A 19,840-nucleotide genomic window follows, 5' to 3' on the forward strand; every position below is an offset into this window, starting at 1 on the left:
GCTTCAGACAAGGCGCCCATTAGAGGGAGGACACCCAAGTTCCTTGGAGGATGCCGGGCCTAGAACTGCCACCCCGCCCCCGGGAGGCCAGGGTGTGAGTGATGCCGATGCCAAGCCCCTCCCCTCCACTCAGTCCACAGCAGCAGGGCTGCGCAGGGCGACTCCCAGAAGCACCAGCTGGCCACTGCTTCACAGGTGTCCCAGCAGGTGCTTAACTGCTGGGGGGTTGGGGGGGGCGAGGGCCTCCAAGGCAGCACTGAGGAGACACCGAAACACGAAAGCCGCTGCCACCGCCGGCTGATGCAAGTTTTATTGAGACAATGTACAAACAGGCCATGGAAACAAGGGTCTGATGCCGGGACCAGTAACGTAAAATGGAATACAAAAATAAAAAGGCACTGATCTGTTAAGAAAAGACACTCCATGTATTCTAAGAATATAAGTCATTTAATACTGTTAATTTTATAGCACAAAATAAAACAAGCTATGATCCCCAAAAATAATTTTAAAAGCTTACACATAAAATATTATTGCCTGAAGTTTATGATCTTTAAGTTACAGGTCAAAAGAGTTTTGTGTTGTGTTGTTGTCATTTTAAAACACACAGTGAAGACCGTCAAGAAGCAAGGCCACTGTTCCTCCTGCAGAGACCACGACCCTGTCTCAGAGGACTGTCCTTCCACTCCGTGAGAGCATACGCCCAGCTCGGGGCCACTGGCTGCAGCCACAGGGACACAGGCCTCCGGTCCCAGAGGGTGGAGGCTGAGGGCGAGCTCGGTGGTGTCTCGGGTTCGGTGTGAAAACAATCAGGATTCACTCATTTTAAGAGGTTAATGAACATAATATTATTAAAGGATTAAATTATAAACACCTGGCACAAAAACACCATCCCTTTTCAAAAATAAAATGTTCACATTCCTCTGAGCAAACTTTACAAGAGCAGTGGCCGCCGGTCCCGGCCCGCCTTGTGTGTAAACAGCTGGAGAAGGGAGTCAGCACAGGCCAGATGCTCAGGCTCAGGAGGGAGCAGCTGGCCCTCTCTCCTCAGGTTCCTGACCGTGAGCACAGAAGGGGTCCTATCTGGGTGACAAAGTCGTCGAAGGGCAGTCCGTCCACATGTCCTCCTCTTCATTAGCTGTGTCCCCGGGCAGCAACAGCTGGCAGAGGTGACAGGGACAACTCACTTTCCAGGATAAGTAAATTTTTAATCAAACTGTCAATTCCTTTAGCACATAATTTGTTCTCTTCCCCAGTGAGCTACTTTAACATCCACACATTTTCTTAAGTGACACACAGTAGAGCAGAGCAAGTAGCAATAATGGACAGTCCTAAGAGGAAGCCTGCCCAGGAGGGAAGCCCATGCCTCTGGAAGATTTGAGTTGCTTTCTGAAGCAGAGTCTTCCCAGACCCCTGGGGAGCCCAGGCCCAAAGCCAAGGCAGTGGGCTGTTTCTTGTATATTTAGTGTGAAAAAAAAGAATTACCCTGGCTGATTAAAAAACTAATAAGGTTCTAATTCAAAAAGGTACTACTTTCGGCACACATCTCCAGTTCAGAGCTCAAGGTTCACCTTATTTGGGGCTCCGAATCTCTGGGGCGGCCCTGGAGACGTGCACCTGGGCTGACCGACTGAACAGATGCCTTCTGAAGTAAACCTAGGTTTGCAGGGTGTTCTGATTCTGAAGTGATCCCCATGAGGTGGGTCGCGCTGTTTACCGGTCAGCAAACATGGCTGGAAGGAAACCTTGCTTTCCAAAAGGCCATATACTTCTTATACTTGAGCCAACTACTGCCATCCAAAGGTGCCCAGCCTCTTGGCTAAATGTGGTTTAACAAGGCCTTAGGGTGTGTGCTCTTTGGACAAGGCACACGTCCCCCCCTTCTGTGAGAGACCCCCTCGGGTACTGGGTTACAGGCCACAGGGCAGGCATCATCCCCAGGTAGAGGGCAGGGGCCCAGCCACACACGTGCCACTTGCTGTGGGGCTAGGCTGGGCCTGGACCCAGAACAAGAGGTGACTGCAACACAGGCACCTTGGGAGCAAGGTGGTCACAGCTCTCACTGATCAGGAAGAGCCCACAAAGAAGCCTTTTCCAAGAAAACCATAGAGAGACAGGGCTATGTGAGCACCCTCAAGAGTCTTTTAATATGATGGTTACCTACCTGATGGAACATTTGATTAAAGAGAAATTGAAACATGGTGGCCTTGCTGGTTCTGACCAGAATAACTGCTCGAAACCTCAAAACCCAAGACCCCTGCGAGCCACAGCAGATGCTCAGGGAGGACAGTTACTTATCAGGCTGAGACCACACCCCCAGGGCTGCTGGACGCATTCTCAGCTGAGGCCTGTCTTCAGCAGGGTCCAGAAGGGCAGGCACACCGAACTACACAAAGGTTCCAGAATTCTAGTCGGCCGTGTGCTATAGACGTGGGATCGGTCACACGCTGGTACCAGCTGACTTGTATGAACAGGCCTCTTTTAGCCAACAGGGAAATCTTAACATCAAATCAGTAAGGGTTAACGATGCATTTCATTAGACATCAAATGCATCAACCAAGGCCCAGAGCCTACACTTTCTTGCTGGAGAGCAGTGTGGACACAAGAACCATGGAACCAGCATTAGCAGCACCATCTCTCTTGGGCAGCCTGGGGAGCTTGCTGGGGTAGGGAGAACTGGGCCTCAGTGAGTGGAATTTAAAGATTTCTCAGTGAATTCAACGACTTTTAAAGGAAACTTGGGTCCTATACTTTCAAGGGGTGCATTCACTGAAAGCCTGGACAGGAAGCCAGCAAACAAGGTGAATCACATCACCCTCCCGCCCCTGGCTCTGATGCCTGCGGGGACAACGTCGTCCAAGAGGCTGTGCATGCAGCTTGGAAGCCCACAAATGCTGGGGGGTGGTGGTGGTGGTGGTGGTTGTTTGCTATCTGGCAACACAAGGTACCACTGGCAACCAAGACAGTACAGGCCTCTGCCTCAGGGCTCTTTTTCTTGTGCTCCTGCGGTGACAGCAGCTTCAGAGGCACGTGCCATCCCTCGTCTCATCACAAAAGCTAACCTGCTACTTAAAAACCTGTTCAGAACACACAAGTCTAATTAATTAAGTCTTCTAAAACCAAACCAAACGAGAGGGGAAAAAAAAAAAGCAAAGCCTGATGTGGGAAGTTTAGGGCAGAATTCCCTCTTCTGAAGGGTCCACTTCCTCTGCTCTTCACGGAAAACCACACCGGCGACGGCACCACCCATGGCTCCCAGCGGCAAGGCCTCGCTGTGGGCCCGAGCTCCCCCGGGACCCTGGGTCAGCCCAGGGACAGGCGGGGTGCTGGCCGGAAGGGAGCCCTGTCCTCGGCACCTCCTCTCACCTGTGTGCCTCCACCAGTGTTTCCAGTTTATGATCCAAAGAACTCTAAAATCAGCTACTCTTTGACAACACGACTATGATACAAATGCCGGGGCAGCCACTGTGAGCATTCCAATGTGTGGGAGGCTGCCCGCTGCAGAAGCTGGACGTTGGCAGCGCGTGTGACCTGCCCGAGAGGACGCTTCCCCGCTTGAAGGAGGCGTGTGGGGCAGGACGATGAAGCAGCAGGCACAGGGCAGCAGCATCACTCATTTTCATCCGGGTTCTGAGGGTCGATGATTTTGACGTGCGTGAAGGGGAACAGCCCTTTGCGCCCGTTCACCTCGCCTTCCCACTGGCCGTTTATGTTCATCCTTGTGACTTTCACGATGTCACCCACCTGTAAGGGGGAGAAAGAAGACGAAGTCAGTGTTTTCTCTGAAAACTAAATCACACATGCTATTCCACTGAAAGAACCGACACATTTTGTTCTTAGGACTCTCATTTTTCTCAGTGCTTAGACCTAAAACCAGGCTGTGGGCTTCCCTGGTGGTGCAGTGGTTAAGAATCTGCCTGCCAATGTAGGGGACACGGGTTCGAGCCCTGGTCCAGGAAGATCCCACAGGCTGCGGAGCAACTAAGCCCGTGCGCCACAACTACTGAGCCTGTGCTCTAGAGCCCACGAGCCACAACTACTGAAGCCCACGCGCCTAGAGCCCGTGTTCAGCAACAAGAGAAGCCACCGCGATAAGAAGCCCGCACACCACAAGGAAGACTCAACGCAGCCAAAAATAAATAAAATAAATTTATTAAAAAAAAAAAAAAAAAAAAAAAAAAAAAAAAGAATCTGCCTGCCAATGCAGGGGACATGGGTTCCAGCCCTGGTCCGGGAAGATCCCACATGCCATGGAGCAACTAAGCCCATGTGCCACAACTACTGAGCCTGAGCTCTGTAGCCCGTGCACCACAACTACTGAGCCTGCACACTGCAACTACTGAAGCCCGTGTGCCTAGAGCCCGTGCTCTGCAACAAGAGAAGCCACCACAACCAGAAGCCTGCGCACCACAATGAAAAGTAGCCCCTGCTCGCCGCAACTAGAGAAAGCCTGCGTGCAGCAACGAAGACCCAATGCAGACAAAAATAAAATAAATAAAATCAGGCCGTGCCAAAGACACGAGGTGCTACCAATGAGCCCAGGGTGCTTCTGCTCAGCCGTGAGAACGTGCTCTGAGGCAGCCTTTTCCCCCCAGATTGGCTACTAACTCCAACAGCACAGAATGAACACCTGACTCTGAGAACAGTTCAACTCACACAAAAAGTGCATTAAAAGAAACAAAGCCATCTCCACCCTATTTCACGGGAAGGAGCTGCCGCCGCCAAGAACACCCTGTCCGCTGCCTCCCCCTCAGCAGCGTCTCCCAGCGGGCCAGTCTCGGGGGAAGGAAGCCCAGCTCCGAGAACCTTTTCAGACCAACCTTCAGCTTCAGGGTGGTAGGAATTCTACCTATGGCCAGAGGACAGGCACCAGCCAGGGGCTGCTTTGCTCATCAAGGGGAGGCAGCAATTTTGACCTGGGTGTGGTTTTCAAATTGTCTGCAGACCCTGAGCTCTGAGGAGGTGCTTTAAACTCCAACAGATGTCAGATTGGGACTTCAATCTTGTAAACGTGTATTTTATAAAAGTTATAATCAGAAGCAGTCAAGCACGTTCCTGCCCCATTACTCTGTGCTGCCCTGGCTGCTGCTCACGTGCTTTCCTTGGAACGAAGCTTCTGTCCCACGTGTCTGATGGAAGGCCCCCGAGAATTGCAAGGTAAAGGGCAAAACACACCGCTCACCACGCGCAACAAAGTACACTCAGAAGTGAGCTGGTGAGGGGGGTTAACACAAGATAGTATCTACCATTCACGTTATTTCCAATGTTTTCTGCCCATTGTAAAAGTCAACCCCCCCACCAACTGCCTTCTTAATTCTTGTAAATCTCAATTTACAAAACACCTTTATATTAAAAAACTTTTAATCTGACATCTATGGGGTTCCATGCAGTATTTCATTTGGGAAAAGGCATCTTCTGCTAAAGCTGCTGGGCTAGAGAGCTGACTGCTGGCCCGGAGTGACCAAGGGGCCCGGAGGTGCCCGGGGCCCCAGGCAGAGCCACACTTGCCCTTCCTGGTTCCCAGGCGTTCAGGTTACAGGGCCGGCTACTGCACTCTTAAAACCAAACTCCAGGCTCTAAGATGGCTCCTGGTCCACACGAGATGAGCCATTTGTATGGAAGCACCAGGACATCACTCGGCTCACGGGGGTGGGAGACGCGGTGCTTATTAGGTGACGCCGGTGCGAAACAGAGGACTGAACACTGTGCCCGTGCCCACCCAGTCTGTCCAGGTGGTGATTTCATCCTGACTTGTGCACGAAATTGAAGGCTCAGGCTGGGGAAGAGCTGGGGACGGAGAAGGAAACGCACTGTCAGCAGCTGCTGCGGGGGCGAGTTCGATTCAGCAGACGCTGCGAGTCAGCAACTTGGCTGTGTGGCCGCCTTTTCAGAGGGTTCTTGCTGCAGGGCTCACCCTTGATCCTCCACACACTCCACCCTCCTGTAAGGCAGGCTGGAGCAGGGGGGCCAGGGTAGCACAGCCCAGCTGTACGAGGAACCCCTTGGCTCCCCAGCCACTCTCTGCCCTAACGTCGCATCCCTGCCCTGAGGTCTCCCCCACACCCTGCGCTGCTGACTTCATCACCCCACTTGCTCACCGGGATGCTCGAACCAGCACACCAACTGCTTAATTCCCCAAACCTACTGCAGTCACAACACTTACATGGACAACAGCGCTTTTACCAAATGGAACCTCTAGCCTTGTGGAGACCGGCTTACTCGGGAGTACTTGCCAAAATGACAACGGAAAAGAGTGTTATCCCCTGAGGCTCCCTGGTTAGAACACAGTATAAATTCAGTTTAAATTTTAAAAAATGGGGGGGAGGGTCCCTAAGTTCCCAGTCTAAATTCTGACTCAAACTCCTCTTATTTAGGAAAACTACAAATTCAACTTTACTGTAAGACGGCTTGTAGAGTTAGTACAGTAATTAAGAATTAGATTTTATATAATGAAAAGTTGCAAGACAAAAATAAATGCACTATAGTATTCAGATTTTTGTAGCCAAGTACTAGATATGTATATGAGAAAAACAAGGTGTAAAAAGCTAACTACACGTATTTATAAATTAAATTATTATATTTATTTTCAAACTTATGTCATCACTCAACTTTAACACCTAAGTTGGTGGAACAATTAAAATTTGAAGGTTAACAACTGGTAATTCTATTTTAAGACTTGTTACTTCAGTGGAAAAAAAAATTACAACTGAAAATACATGTTTTCTCTTGTTTTACCTTAAAAGGAAATAAAAATTGGGGGGAAAGAATAAACTAATTTAATATAAGAGTTAAGTTTTAAAATGTCTTTAGTAGACTTCTAAAATACAGACTATTTGGGCTTCCCTGGTGGCACAGTGGTTAAGAATCCGCCTGCCAATGCACGGGACACGGGTTTGAGCCCTGGTCCGGGAAGATCCCACATGCTGTGGAACAACGAAGCCCGTGCGCCACAACTACTGAGGCCTGTGCTCTAGAGACTGTGCTCTGCAACAAGAGGAGCCACCACAGTGAGAAGCCTGTGCACCACAGAGAAGAGTAGACCCTGCTCGCCACAACTAGAGAAAGCCTATGTGCAGCAACGAAGACCCAACACAGCCAAAAATAAATAAATAAATAAATTTATTTAAAAAATAAATAAATAAAAATAAAATACAGACTGTTTTAAGATTAGTGCTTAGAGTTCAAGTATTGTTCCCTTTCTCCAAGTAACAATGTTTTTATTCATAGGTGGCAGAAAGAGAAATGTCTTTCTTATTCATAACTAGGATATCACACCAACGTTTCTGATAATTAAGAATAAATTCATATTCTTTGAAGTGTACCAAAGATTTAGCTTTATAATTTGTATATTCTTTTCCTACCGTACAGAAGTCATAAAAGAGGAAAACTCTGATTATGACCACATTGCTATCTCTAGTGAAGACAACTGCCAGATTGGATCCAAGGAAAGTTCTACTGCAGATGGAACCTGGAGCTGCAGTGGAGACTGTGCAGAAATCACAAAGCTGAAGATCAAAGGGAGCTTAAGTCAATGGGGATCTGCAGTCAGGACTTGTGTCCAATCTTATTCCATTAAAAAAAATATTTAAGCACAAACTTAAGACATGAGATGAAACTCATTTAACACAAAAATTAAGATGGGGCCTAGGTGAGCAGAGAGAATCCTCTGCAGGCAGTAGCTGCTGGGATACTACAAACCCAGGCCCTGCAGCCACCCCTACCCCTACCTCCCCCAGACCCTTGGCCTCCTCAAGTCTTCACTGCAGGAACCAGCTGTCTCATGCCTGGAGCACAACAAGGCCACCGATGTGGGGAGCCTCACTGGCATGCTCTCTCTCCAACATATGAGAGCATGTTCTTTCCTTATTTCCTTTTCAGCTAAGAAAATGATTGCCTGTCTTTATTTTTAAAATAATGAAATAGGAAAGAAATGAAAATTCATGGACATAAAACTACTGACACCATTACAAAATGACTTACGGAAAATACAATATAATCAATGTACTGAAATAAGTATAAGAAAAGGAAAGGACATGAGACTTCCCTGGTGGCACAGTGGTTAAGAATCCGCCTGCCAATGCAGGCGACACGGGTTCCAGTCCTGGTCTGGGAAGATCCCACATGCTGCAGAGCAACTAAGCCCGCGTGCCACAACTACTGAGCCCGCGTGCCACAATTACTGAAGCCGTGCGCCTAGAGCCTGTGCTCCGCAACAAGAGAAGCCACTGCAATGAGAAGCCCGCGCACCGCAATGAAGAGTAGCCCCCTCTCGCCACAACTAGAGAAAGCCCGCGTGCAGCAACGAAGACCCGATGCAGCCAAAAATAAATTAATTAAAAAATTTTCCAAAGAAAGCAAGAAAGAAAAGGCAAGGACAAATAAGAGGGTGTGTGGGTGCGTGCCTGTAAAGAAGATGCGGTGAGCAAAGGGGAGAGGGACCAGGTGAGCTAACGCCCAGGTGGACACTGCGGTGCAAAGGGATGATGGCCTGAGGGTCCCTGGGCAGTCTGTAGGTAGGCCTGCATTCAGAGCCAGATAAGACTCTGACAATGACGTTTAAAAAAACAAAAAGACTAAGGCCAGAATAGCTGAGACTAAAAAGAAACAAATATATGCAGTTTTGGCTGATGGGTGCTCTTGGCAGATGTCAGGATCAACGGCTTCTCCCCAAGACTGAAGTTTTTGTTTGCTCCACTCATTTGACATCCTACAAAAAATACTTTGGGAATTCTGTCTTTTATCTATGCTTTTCTATCTTCACCTGGACTCTGGATGCCCAGAGTGCATATATTTTGCCTGAAGTTTGTAATCTTAGCCTGCCTTAGCTGATATTTGATAAATGTGCCAGAAAAAAAATCTCACCTTCCTGAAAACCTGGCCCCAGCAGCCCTCTCCCACATCCTGGTTGAGCTTATTCCTCCAGTCTGGGGGCCAGGAACACACTGAGACCTCTTGCTAATGCCCCCTCCTCCAGGTGCCCCACCCCCACCCCCAACTTCCTGGCTCTACCAGCCCAGCCACCTTCCATCCCCTGCCACCCTCGCCATTCAGCCCAGCTCCCAACCCCTCCTCTCCCCCAGCCTGGTCCCCACCTACCACCAAGGAACTCCTGGGGCCCAGGTCAATGGCCCCGGGCCAGTCCCCTCTCGCTGATGCCCTGAGGCACCTGAAGCAGGAGACTTCACCTCCCTCTTGCTCCGCTGCCCCTCTGCCCCATAGGGGCTCCATTCTGCTCCCCCTCGTCCCCAACCCCCACACAGCACTCTCAGAAGGAGGAGGCTGGTTTCACTCATTTCGCACTCCATGTCGCAGGGCTCTTGTAAACTTTCCAGGGAAGTCTGCAGAATCAGGGAAAAGAGAAAGAATGACAGGCTGCTGTCCGCAAGTGCTACAGACAGATGGCCGAGTAAGCAACAAGGTTCTGAGGACAGAAGTAACAGGCACAAGGGCCTAAGGACAGTAGAAACAGATCTTTTGAAAACATAAAGATAATTAGGTCACTGCTCTGCCTTTGAACCCCCAACACCATTTATTTGCACAACAGCAACATCCAAACTCCTGTCTCCAAGGCTCTGCCTCCTTTGGTCCCTGACTCTTCCTATCTCTGACCCTCACCCCAATCACAGTGGCTTCCTTTCAGTTTCTCAAACCTGCCAAGGTCTTCCCCAGAGATGGGCTGTATGACAGATACAGGGACGTGATGTACTGGAAGTGTGACCACACGACTGCACAGCCTAAGATGTTAAAAACCATGTTCCAGGCTACTGCTCAGCACCGCCAAGCTGGTCCTAAGAAACCTTGGATCTCTGCTCTGCTTCCACAACTGAAGGAAGATAAGCAACCCTGACCAAAGTCAAACACACCTTAAGGACAATCCCAGCTCCCATAAACGGCCTTATAAAGCTGCACACGCCGCCACTGAGAGCAGGAAGGGCTCTGGGCGGCCGCCACTGGAGATGGGCTGGATTCTGTACTGTGTACTCAGGACACACCTGAAACTAAGATCTAAGATCTACAACAGCGGGAGGTAAGCAGTCTCTGCTTAAAGCAGGCTTAGGGTGGCACCATGCGGTGACTCACGCTATGACCTTTGGAGTGGGGCAGGGCTGGACCGATGTCCTGGTTCTGCCACTTTTAGGGCTACATTACTGTGACAAACTGTTCAAGTTGTCCAAGTCTCCGTTTCCTTTTGACTTTGGAAGGTTCTTGCAATAATTAAAGGAAGTACTAAATGGAAGTGTTAACCACAACACTCAGCGAAGTAAACAGTAGCTGCTATTGGCGTAGAGATTCCTGAGTAGACCCAGCCCTCACCCCACGATCATGCCCCCGATCAGCTGTCACTGTCCTCTGGCTGGTTCCGGGGAGAACTGGAACCAGCATGGAGAAGCACTGTACTAAAGTGGGTTTTCAACCCTGTCAGTAACAAGGGTCCTCTCAAAACCGACAGGGGATGGGAAGGATGCCTGTTAGAGAGAGGAGATGAGGGGAAGGCCTGGAGACTCGAAGTCTGATACGTCACTGTGAAGGGTCCCAAGCAGCGAGGAAGACCACGGGAGAATGCAGAGGAAGGTGCCAGAACATCCCACCCGCACCCCTGCCAACTCACTCCTGACTCTGACGATCTTCACAGGATACCTTCTGCTAATTCTGCCTAATCAGTTCAGTGAGATGTGCTGCACATCGACTGCAGTTCCTACCCTCTTCACTGAGACAGACAATAAATAACCCACTGTCTAGACGTGGCAGACACTCAGCAAATGTCTGTTAGATGATAAAAACAGTGCAAAAAGCAAGTGGCAGAAAAGCAGTATTGAGTCCACCTTGCAGAGCACAGGGGCGAGGACGAGGGCTTCGCCTGAGGGACTCTGAGTAGCAGAGCCCGGCTGGGTGCAGCCCAGGAAGGTAGAAGGGCTGGGAGACTTCTGATGGCCACTTGACCATTAATGCCACACTCTGGCCTTGCAGGAGCCCTCACATGTCAAAACACAGCCCGTCACTCCTCGTGCTGTTTTCTACCTCAGTTGAAGGCCCCTTCCACGGGTCCAAGCCCCAGAACACCACACATGGGACGGACCTGGCTGTGGACTGGCTTCTTCCACGGCTTGACCACACAGCCCCTCGGGCCCAGGGCCCAGCACAGTTGGCAGCTCTCAGTGCTGGTCCGGTGCCCTTCCTCGGGCTTCATGGTAGAAGGGCTGAGCCCAAAGCAGCATTCACTTTGGAAGGCAGATAAATCTTGAAGTGGTTGGGTACCAACTCAGCTCAAGGACCACTGTGAGCCTGGAAGGTATGGCCAACCCAATCAACAGATGGAGAAGACGTTCCTTACGTCCTTATGTCCTTTACTGTCACCCTGTGACAGTCCTCCTCATGACAAGAACTGCCAGCGCACTGGGGAGGGTTTGCTTCAACTCTAAGATGGAGCACACACTAGCAGGCTCCGTTCTGTGTGAGGCTGACACGAGGGGTAGGAAGAGGGAGATGCCAAGAGGACACTTCCTGATGTGGCCATGGTCTCCTGGAGCCCTACCTGTCCCGAGTGTGAACAGGAGCTCTGGAAATTACTCTGCCGCCTGTCTTCTGGCACCTGATTCAAAGAGCAGTCCTAGCCCTGGAGGCCCCAGCATTGGCTGCCACAGCAGCTTTCTGCTTCCCCAGTCAGGCTCCATAAAAACAAGATCAGGAACGCAATGGGTTACACTGGAGTCAGAAGTCCTAACTTCGGTGACAGGAATGGGTCTCAGATATTAAAGATCCTCAAAGTATATGCAGAACTATATGTAAATACATTAATATATGTTGTTTTTCTGGAGAAAGAGTCCACAGCTTTCACCAGATTCTCAAAGGGGTCCGTCCATAACCCAAAAAAGATATAAAACAAAGCAAAAACCCATGTGCTACAATCACCAGGCAGCTTTCATCCTGCAATTTGTGGCTTTCATTCATTCACTCATTTAACGCACGCTGAACATCCATGTGCCAGGCCTGGAAGGACACAAGACAGAAAGAAGCAGACAGCCCGCCCGCTCTCACGGAGCTCCCTGGGCCCTTTGCCTGCTCTAACACCGCCCCGTGTGCTCTGGGCACCTGCACCTGAATCAAACCCTCTGTGTCCATGTGCCCTGAGCAGCCATCAAGTGGCCTCACGTACCCTCACCTACAACTGGATGCTACTGACTGGTGCTTTTTTTTTTAATGAATTTATTTATTTAGTTATTTAATTTATTTATTTTTGGCTGCGTTGGGTATTGGTTGCTGTGCGTGGGCTTTCCCTAGTTGCGGTGAGCGGGGGCTACTCTTCGTTGTGGTGCACGGCCTTCTCATTGCAGTGGCTTCTCTTGTTGCGGAGCACGGGCTTCAGTAGTTGTGGCTCATGGGCTCTAGAGTGCAGGCTCAGTAGTTGTGGCACGCAGGCTTCGTTGCTCCGTGGCATGTGGGATCTTCCCGGACCAGGGCTCAAACCCGTGTCCCCTGCATTAGCAGGTGGATTCTTAACCACTGTGTCACGAGGGAAGCCCTATTGACTGGTTTTTAATATTGAAGACCCAGTCTCTCTCTCTTTTTTTTTTAAAATGTTTATTTATTTATTTATTTATGGCTGTGTTGGGTCTTCGTTTCTGTGCGAGGGCTTTCTCTAGTTGCGGCAAGTGGGGGCCACTCTTCATCGCGGTGCACGTGCCTCTCACTGTCGCGGCCTCTCTTGCTGCAGAGCACAGGCTCCAGACGCGCAGGCTCAGCAATTGTGGCTCACGGGCTTAGTCGCTCCGTGGCATGTGGGATCTTCCCAGACCAGGGCTCGAACCCGTGTCCCCTGCATTGGCAGGCAGACGCTCAACCACTGCGCCACCAGGGAAGCCCCCCCAGTCTCTTTAAGATTGCCATTATCCTCCAGGGTAGTAACTTGGCTCAAGAGGGCTACTTACTGGTTAACACTTCCTATGAAAACACAGGGGTTTTATTTTAGGATGAGTCAGGGGTTAAAGGTATGCATGCCGTGGTGCAAGAGAAGGTGGGCTATGGAAAGAAAGAAGTAAAACCATCTCCATTCACAGATGACCTGATCCTATATATAGAAAGATTCCAGAAGAAAGCTATTAGAGCTAATAAAACTCAGCCAATTTGCAGGGTACAAGATCAACACACAGTATCAGTTGTGTTTCTATACACCAGCAGTGAGCAAATAAGAATGTAATTCCAGGGAACTCCCTGGTGGTCCAGTGGTTAGGACTCAGCGCTTTCACTGTCATGCCAGATTCAATCCCTGTTGGAAACTGAGATCCTGCAAGCTGCGTGGCGCAGCCAAAAAAAAACCAGAATGCAATTCCATTTACGATAGCATCTAAAAGAATAAAGTAACTGGGAATAAATTTAACCAAGGTGATAGACTTGTACACCAAAAGTTACAAAACACTGCTAAAAGAAATTAAAGAAGACTTAAATAAATGGAAAGACATCCAGTGTTCGTGGATAGAAAGACAATATTTTCAAGATGTCAACGCTACCCAAAGTGATCTACAAATTCAACACAATTCCTATCAAAATTCTAACAGCTCCCCCCCGCCCCAGAAATGGAAAGGCTGATCCTCAAATTCATACAGAACTGCAAGGCATGCTGAATAGCCAAAACAATCTTGAAAAAGAAGAACAAAGTTGGAGGACTCATACTTCCTGACTTCAAACCCACTACACAAAGCTATGGAAATCAAAACAGTGTGGTCTTGGCACACAGACATATGGATTGATGGACTAGAACTGAGAGTTCATAAATAAACTCATACATCTCTGGCCAACTGATTATTATGATTTTTTGCCAAGTCTTGCGGCTTGTGGGATCTTACTTCTCCGACCAGAGATCGAATCCATGCCCCCTGCAATGGAAGCACAAAGTCCTAACCACTGGACCACCAGGGAATTCCCTGGCCAGCTGATTTTTGAAAAGGGTGCCTAGTCCATTCAATGGGGAAAGAACAATTTCTCCAACAAATGGTACTGCTACGACTGGATTTTCTACTTGCAAAGAAAGAATTTGGATGCCCACGTCAATCCATATACAAAAATTAACTCAAAATGGATACATGACCTGAATGTAAAAGCTAAAACCATAAAACTCTTAGAAGAAAACATGGGGGTAAATCTTCATGACCCAGAATTTGGCAGTGGATTCTCAGCTATGACATCAAAAGCACAAGCAGCAAAAGATAAAATAGATAAGATGGACTTCATCAAAATCAACAACGTGCATTAAAGTACACTGACAAGAAAGTACAAAGACAACCTACAGAACGGGAAAAAAGTATTTAAAAATCATACCTCTGATAAGAGTTTAATATCCAAAATATATGAAAAACTCCTAAAACTCAACAACAAAAACCAAACAACCCAATTTAAAAATGGGCAAAGCTCTTGAACATTTTCCTAAAGAAGATATAAAAATGGCCAAGAGGCACAGGAAAAGACACTTAACATAATTAGTAATTACAGAAGTGCAAATCAAAACCACAAGATGCCACTTTATAGCCAGTAGGATGGCTATAAATTTTAAAGAGAAGGAAAATAACAGGTGTTGATGAGGATGTGGAGAACTGTGGATTGCTTGTGGGATTGTAAAATGGTGCAGCCACTGTGGAAACAGTTTAGTTGGCCTCAAAAGTTAAACAAAGAGCTACCCAGCAATTCCACTGTTAGGCATATACCCTAGAGAACTGAAAACAGGTATTCAAACAAAAACGTGTAGATAAATGTTCGTAACACTATCCTCAATAACCAAAAGGTGGAAATAACTCTAATGACCATTACCTAACGAATGGATAAACAAAATGTGGTCTATCCATACAATGGAATTTTATTTAGCTATAATAAGAATGAAGATACTCGCTATAACATGGATGAACCTTAAAACATTATGCTCTGTGAAATAAGCCCAATCCAAAGGACAAATACTTTATGATTCCATTTACTATATGAGGTATCTAGAATAGGCAAATTCATACAGATAGAAGGTAGACTAGAGATTACCAGGGCCTCAGGAGAGGAGGGTGGGGAGTTACTGCTTAATGGTTATAGTTTGGGGTGAGGAAAAAGTTTTGGAAACAGTGCTGATGACTGCACAACACTGTGAATGCAATTAATGCCACTGAATTGTACACTTAAAAAGGGCAAATTCTGTTATGCACATTTCATCACAATTTTTAAAAAATGAATAATTTAACATGACAAAGACCACTGAGTTGTATACTTTAAATGGGTAAATTGTATGATATGTGAATTTTATCTCAATAAAGCTGTTTAAAAAAAGACTGTGTGGGCTGAGTCCTAGCTCTACCACATACCAACTATGAGACTGTCAACAAATTAAACAAACCTCAAGTTCTAAGTGCATAAAATGGGGCAGCTATGAGGATCAACTAAAATATTCTCTGTGAAGCCCCTAGCTGATGGTTCTCCTTACACAATAGCTATTACCACGTATGGAAAACTGAGGTTAGCTTAATGACCAGGCTGGGACTGGCTTTGTCTGAACCACACTAGGGCCCCAATTTCACAGTACTCTCACTCAATTTACATAGGAAGAAAGAGGAACAAAACCCTTTTAAGAATATTCTCTAATTCACAATCCAATGAGAATATGATATGCTAGGAAAAAAAATGTTACCTTAGGCACAGAATTCCTAAAACTGGATGCTGTTAAGGACAAGTGACATGTCAACGACAGAAGGATGGAGAAGGAGCCCGGCAGCCCTGATGAAAGTCCTTAAGAAGGTGTGTGTGAGCTTGTGGGCATCTCTGACAAGCCTTGGTGAGGAGGGGAATCGCTGAGACAGAGCAGCCCCCTCACGCTGGGAGGCATGACCCTTACAGACCTCCACATGCAGACCAGACATCACTGTGGGCATAGAGTTCCAGCCACAGGAACTCACAGCTGATCCCGGAGAGCAGAAGAACACAATCAGCACTGAGAAAACCTAGATTTGCTTTGTAGATAACTTCCTCTCAGTAAGTAGAAGCAGCGATGAAGAAACTGCTAATGCAAACACTTAATTCTAACCAATGAAGCAAAACCAACTGGTGGAAGCAGAAATCTGGGAATTCTAGGCCAGTCAGTGAAGGAAGTAGTACCATAGGTCTTAGGAAGGTCAATTCAAAAGATTGAGACCAGATGCAACTCAATGTCTAAGGGTTTTCAAAATGGGGAGGAGACAACCCAAGAAATGTAAACAACACAATCGCAGATGACCCCAATGGGAGTGAAGAGCAGGTTTCTTGAGCATGCTGGTGAGCTCACAGAAAAAACATGCACCACAGATGAAAGGATGGCCTCATGCTGATAAGAACAGATATCCAAGTGCTGACCAAACACACCGGTAAACAGGACCAGTCCACTGCTGGTCATCTGCCACAGAGAATTACATCACAGAACACTCGCAGGCTTATGAAGGGTCAAGTCTCTTGGTTTTTGTTCTAACAGGGATGATGGCAAATTCTATGAAACACAAAAGGTGAGCCTGAGATCAAACCTGGACAAAATTCTGGATGCAATTAGCAGACAGATGGTTTATGAGCATTTAGAATGGGAAATGGGGCCTCCGGAAGGCAGCATGGGCTCAGTCAGGAACAAGTCACACCAGACCAACCTCACTGTCCTTTTTTAGATATCAGACATGGATCAGGAGAGGCTGCAGAGAAGGATCTGGATCGTGCATTTATGAAATTTGCAGATAACATGAAACCGAGGGGGTGATCAACATGCTACATGATGTAATCAGGATTTTAAAAGACCAGAAGCATACAGGTGGGTAAGGCCGAAAAAACCAAAACCAACGAACAAAAACCTCAAGAGGGACAACTGCAGGGGCCCACACTGAGCGAGGCAGGTACAGGACAGGGATGAGGCGGCTGGTTTCTCCCTGGTGGGAGCAGAGACCATGTCATGAGACTGTGTCCCAGGCTCCACAAAGACGGGCCCTCTGCGTTGCTCCCCGCTGCGCTCCCCACTCCTGTAGCCACATCCAGGCACTCAGGAAACCTCTGCTGAAGAAGGGAATGTTTTTGGAGGTGTCCATGGTGAGGCTGAGGTAGGAGCTGAGGCATCAGGAAGACAGAGCTAAGGACCACCCCACTTGCCCTCCTTGACTCCATCGACCCATCCCCACTCCCTCCACACCTCACCTGCAGCCCCTACCCCAATTCACCACCGTTCCCTTAGCCCACACCACAGGGCACTGTTCCATGAGGCTCCATTCAGACTCCTGGCTGTGCGTGCCCAGAGCTAAGTACAACTCTGAAGGTGCTAACAAATTTCTGCCCTTTTCTAGTCAGGAAAGTATACTGGAATATGAGTATGGGAGACTTGTATTATTATAGGGAGACTCAAGCACGTGCTCTAAATTACTTAAAAATCAATCAATAAAAAGGTAAACTGCCCACCCGCAAACTTCAGAACCTCTAACAGTTGTGAGAAAACAGCGATTTCATGCCTCAGTGAAGACCACAAGAAAACTGTTCACCTCCTCAGCTTAGCTCTCTGCTGATATGGTCACAGCTCGCGTCCAAGCTTTTGTCTTTTGCCCAACACACCCAACACTCTCAATGACCTGCAGCTACACAGTGGTGTTCTCTTGTTCCAGCAAGCTCTTCCTTCTGCCGGGAATGCCTCCTCCCACTTCACCCAGCTAACTTCTAGTCATCCTTCAAAACTCAGTTCAAGGGTCACCTCCTGCAGGAAGCCTTCCCGGACCAACACCCACCCACATTCCCATCTCCTACCTCCATCTCTGCTCCCACCTACTCTGTGCTATCAGATCACTTACCACACTGCTGCTTTCTGCCTCTAATCTTTCATTAGGTGGCAAGCTCTTTGGTGGAGGACCCTACAAGGCACCCCTCACAGGTTGGATGCATGAATGGATGATTAACAAACATACATCAACTCTCAGAGCCAGGGTGCCTTTTAGACTTAGAGAATTTGAGAAACGTGCCCAAGATCACACCAGGAACAGCTGGGACTCGAATGCGGGCCGCTGTGTCAGAGGACACAACTTGGACTGCAGGTTATTTTGTAATGACCACAGCACCCTTGCTCCAAACATTCTCTTCTGCCAACGATCTACCTTTGGAAAGGCCTTCGCCACTCCCCACCACCTGAGAACACCCCTGCTTCCCAGGAGCCCTTCCAGCCCTGCTCCACCAAGGGCACGGGAGGCTCCCCTTTCAAACCAAATCCCAAGGATCAACTCGCTTCCTGAAAAGAGGTGAGCAAGAGAGCGAAGTGTCTAAACAAAGACCTCTCTTAAAATATCTCTTCACGTGCAGGACTGTTCTTTCAAAACTCAAGTTTTATGAAAAAACCTTGTGAACTCAGGAAGTAAAGTTCACCTGAACCTTCCTCACTTTGTAACACCATCTCAAAAGGGAATAACGAAGCTTCAATTACTGGCACATTTTGTCCTACTTGTCTCACCTTTCTTATTTTAATTTTAATACTTTTCCTGGTAACCTAATTGCAACAGTCCCAAGAGGGGACTGTTTTTAACAAGATCCGACAGGCATCAGTTTTAGAAGATAACATAATTCACAGAAATACTTATTTATGGCATAGCTGAAAGTCTCATTTAAACACACAGCACAGGAAATACCATGAAGTGGAATTTGGCAAAGGTCTATTTCTTGGGTCCACTAACACTCTAATCACCTAAGGTAGCCTTTCACGAGGCTGACACGGCTGGTCTGGTGTCACGAGGAGGCTCGGGTGTGGAGACCCGTCTCCGGGGCCTGAGACTAGAAAAGCAGTGTTAACAGCCGAGAAGATGGGTTATCTTCAAATATGCTTCACGAACCAGGCTCCTTCTCCTCACCCCGGCCTCCCTAAGGCACCCACCTATGTATCCACTCCCCAAGCTCTGAGTGATCCCCTCTACAACCCCCTGTGCACACTCCAAAGAACACACATGGGAGACAGGGGTTTCTAAACTGTACATCTTAGAGCCAGAAGTCAACACACAGGCATCCTAAAGGGAGTGAGGCTTTAAATCCTGGCTCAGGTAAGAACTCACTTCCTGACTTCCTTAACGGGGCTTGGAATTCTGACTGGGAGCCTGGACCCCCAGGATCTCACCCTGGTGTGCCAACCGTCAGCTGCATAACACAACTCTAAATCCTAGCTCCCCACTCTCATGAGGAGACCAGAGATGTGGAAGTGCTCCCAGAGCCTGAAACCACTAAGCAAACTGGAAGGTATTTAGAACCCAGAACACCCCAAGTTATTTTAGGGTGCTGAGGTGTGTACCGTGCAGGGGCAGGTCTGTGTGGGGATGAGAAGGCCAGCAGGCCGACTCAGCCAGGCCTCCATCTGTGGAAGGAGCCTCTTCTCGTTCCCTTCCTGTTCTTCCACTGCGAAGTATAAAAGCACCAGGTCCTCCCCAGCCCCGGCCCCCGCCTCAGATGCTCTTTCCTTAGAGCCAACGTGAGAGGGAGAAGTAACCTCAGACTCTGAACCAAACCTCCAGGTGTAGTTCACTTGGGTATTACTCTTGGTCCAAAAAAACCTGAGGATAACCAGTGAAAAAAAACACACAAAAATCACAGCTCCCTTTGAACCTGAGGGCAGGCTGCTCTGAAGCAACAGGCCCCATGACTTCATCCTCCTGCCATGCACCTGGGCTGCCTCCCAACACTGCCCTACTGTGACCGCGGGGTGAACACACATGGAACAAGCAATAACTTAATCTCAGTTTCTCTAACACACATGTGATGTAATGATACTAAGGAAGAGTATAAAACCGTACTCATATTATAATGATACTTACATTGCAGTGTGTGATTCACAAACCATTTTCATAAGTTA

General features: G+C 48.1%; 1 protein-coding gene across 3 annotated transcripts in view; it reads right to left on the reverse strand.

Annotated features, from left to right (window-relative positions):
- Positions 1-280: 280 nt before the first annotated feature.
- CRKL (CRK like proto-oncogene, adaptor protein) overlaps positions 281-19,840 on the reverse strand; it is a 31,232-nt gene continuing 11,672 nt past the window's right edge. For 2 of the 3 annotated variants that reach the window (XM_082353922.1, XM_082353921.1), the window contains one exon: positions 281-3,741. In XM_082353922.1, coding sequence (XP_082210048.1) covers positions 3,726-3,741 — 16 coding nt within the window. In that variant the 3' untranslated portion in view covers positions 281-3,725. The remainder of the gene's footprint in view (positions 3,742-19,840) is intronic. The other variant, XR_014234146.1, reaches the window with a different exon arrangement.

The sequence above is a fragment of the Balaenoptera borealis genome, assembly GCF_965194805.1.
Source record: "Balaenoptera borealis genome assembly, chromosome: 14".
Classification (NCBI taxonomy): Eukaryota; Metazoa; Chordata; class Mammalia; order Artiodactyla; family Balaenopteridae; genus Balaenoptera; species Balaenoptera borealis.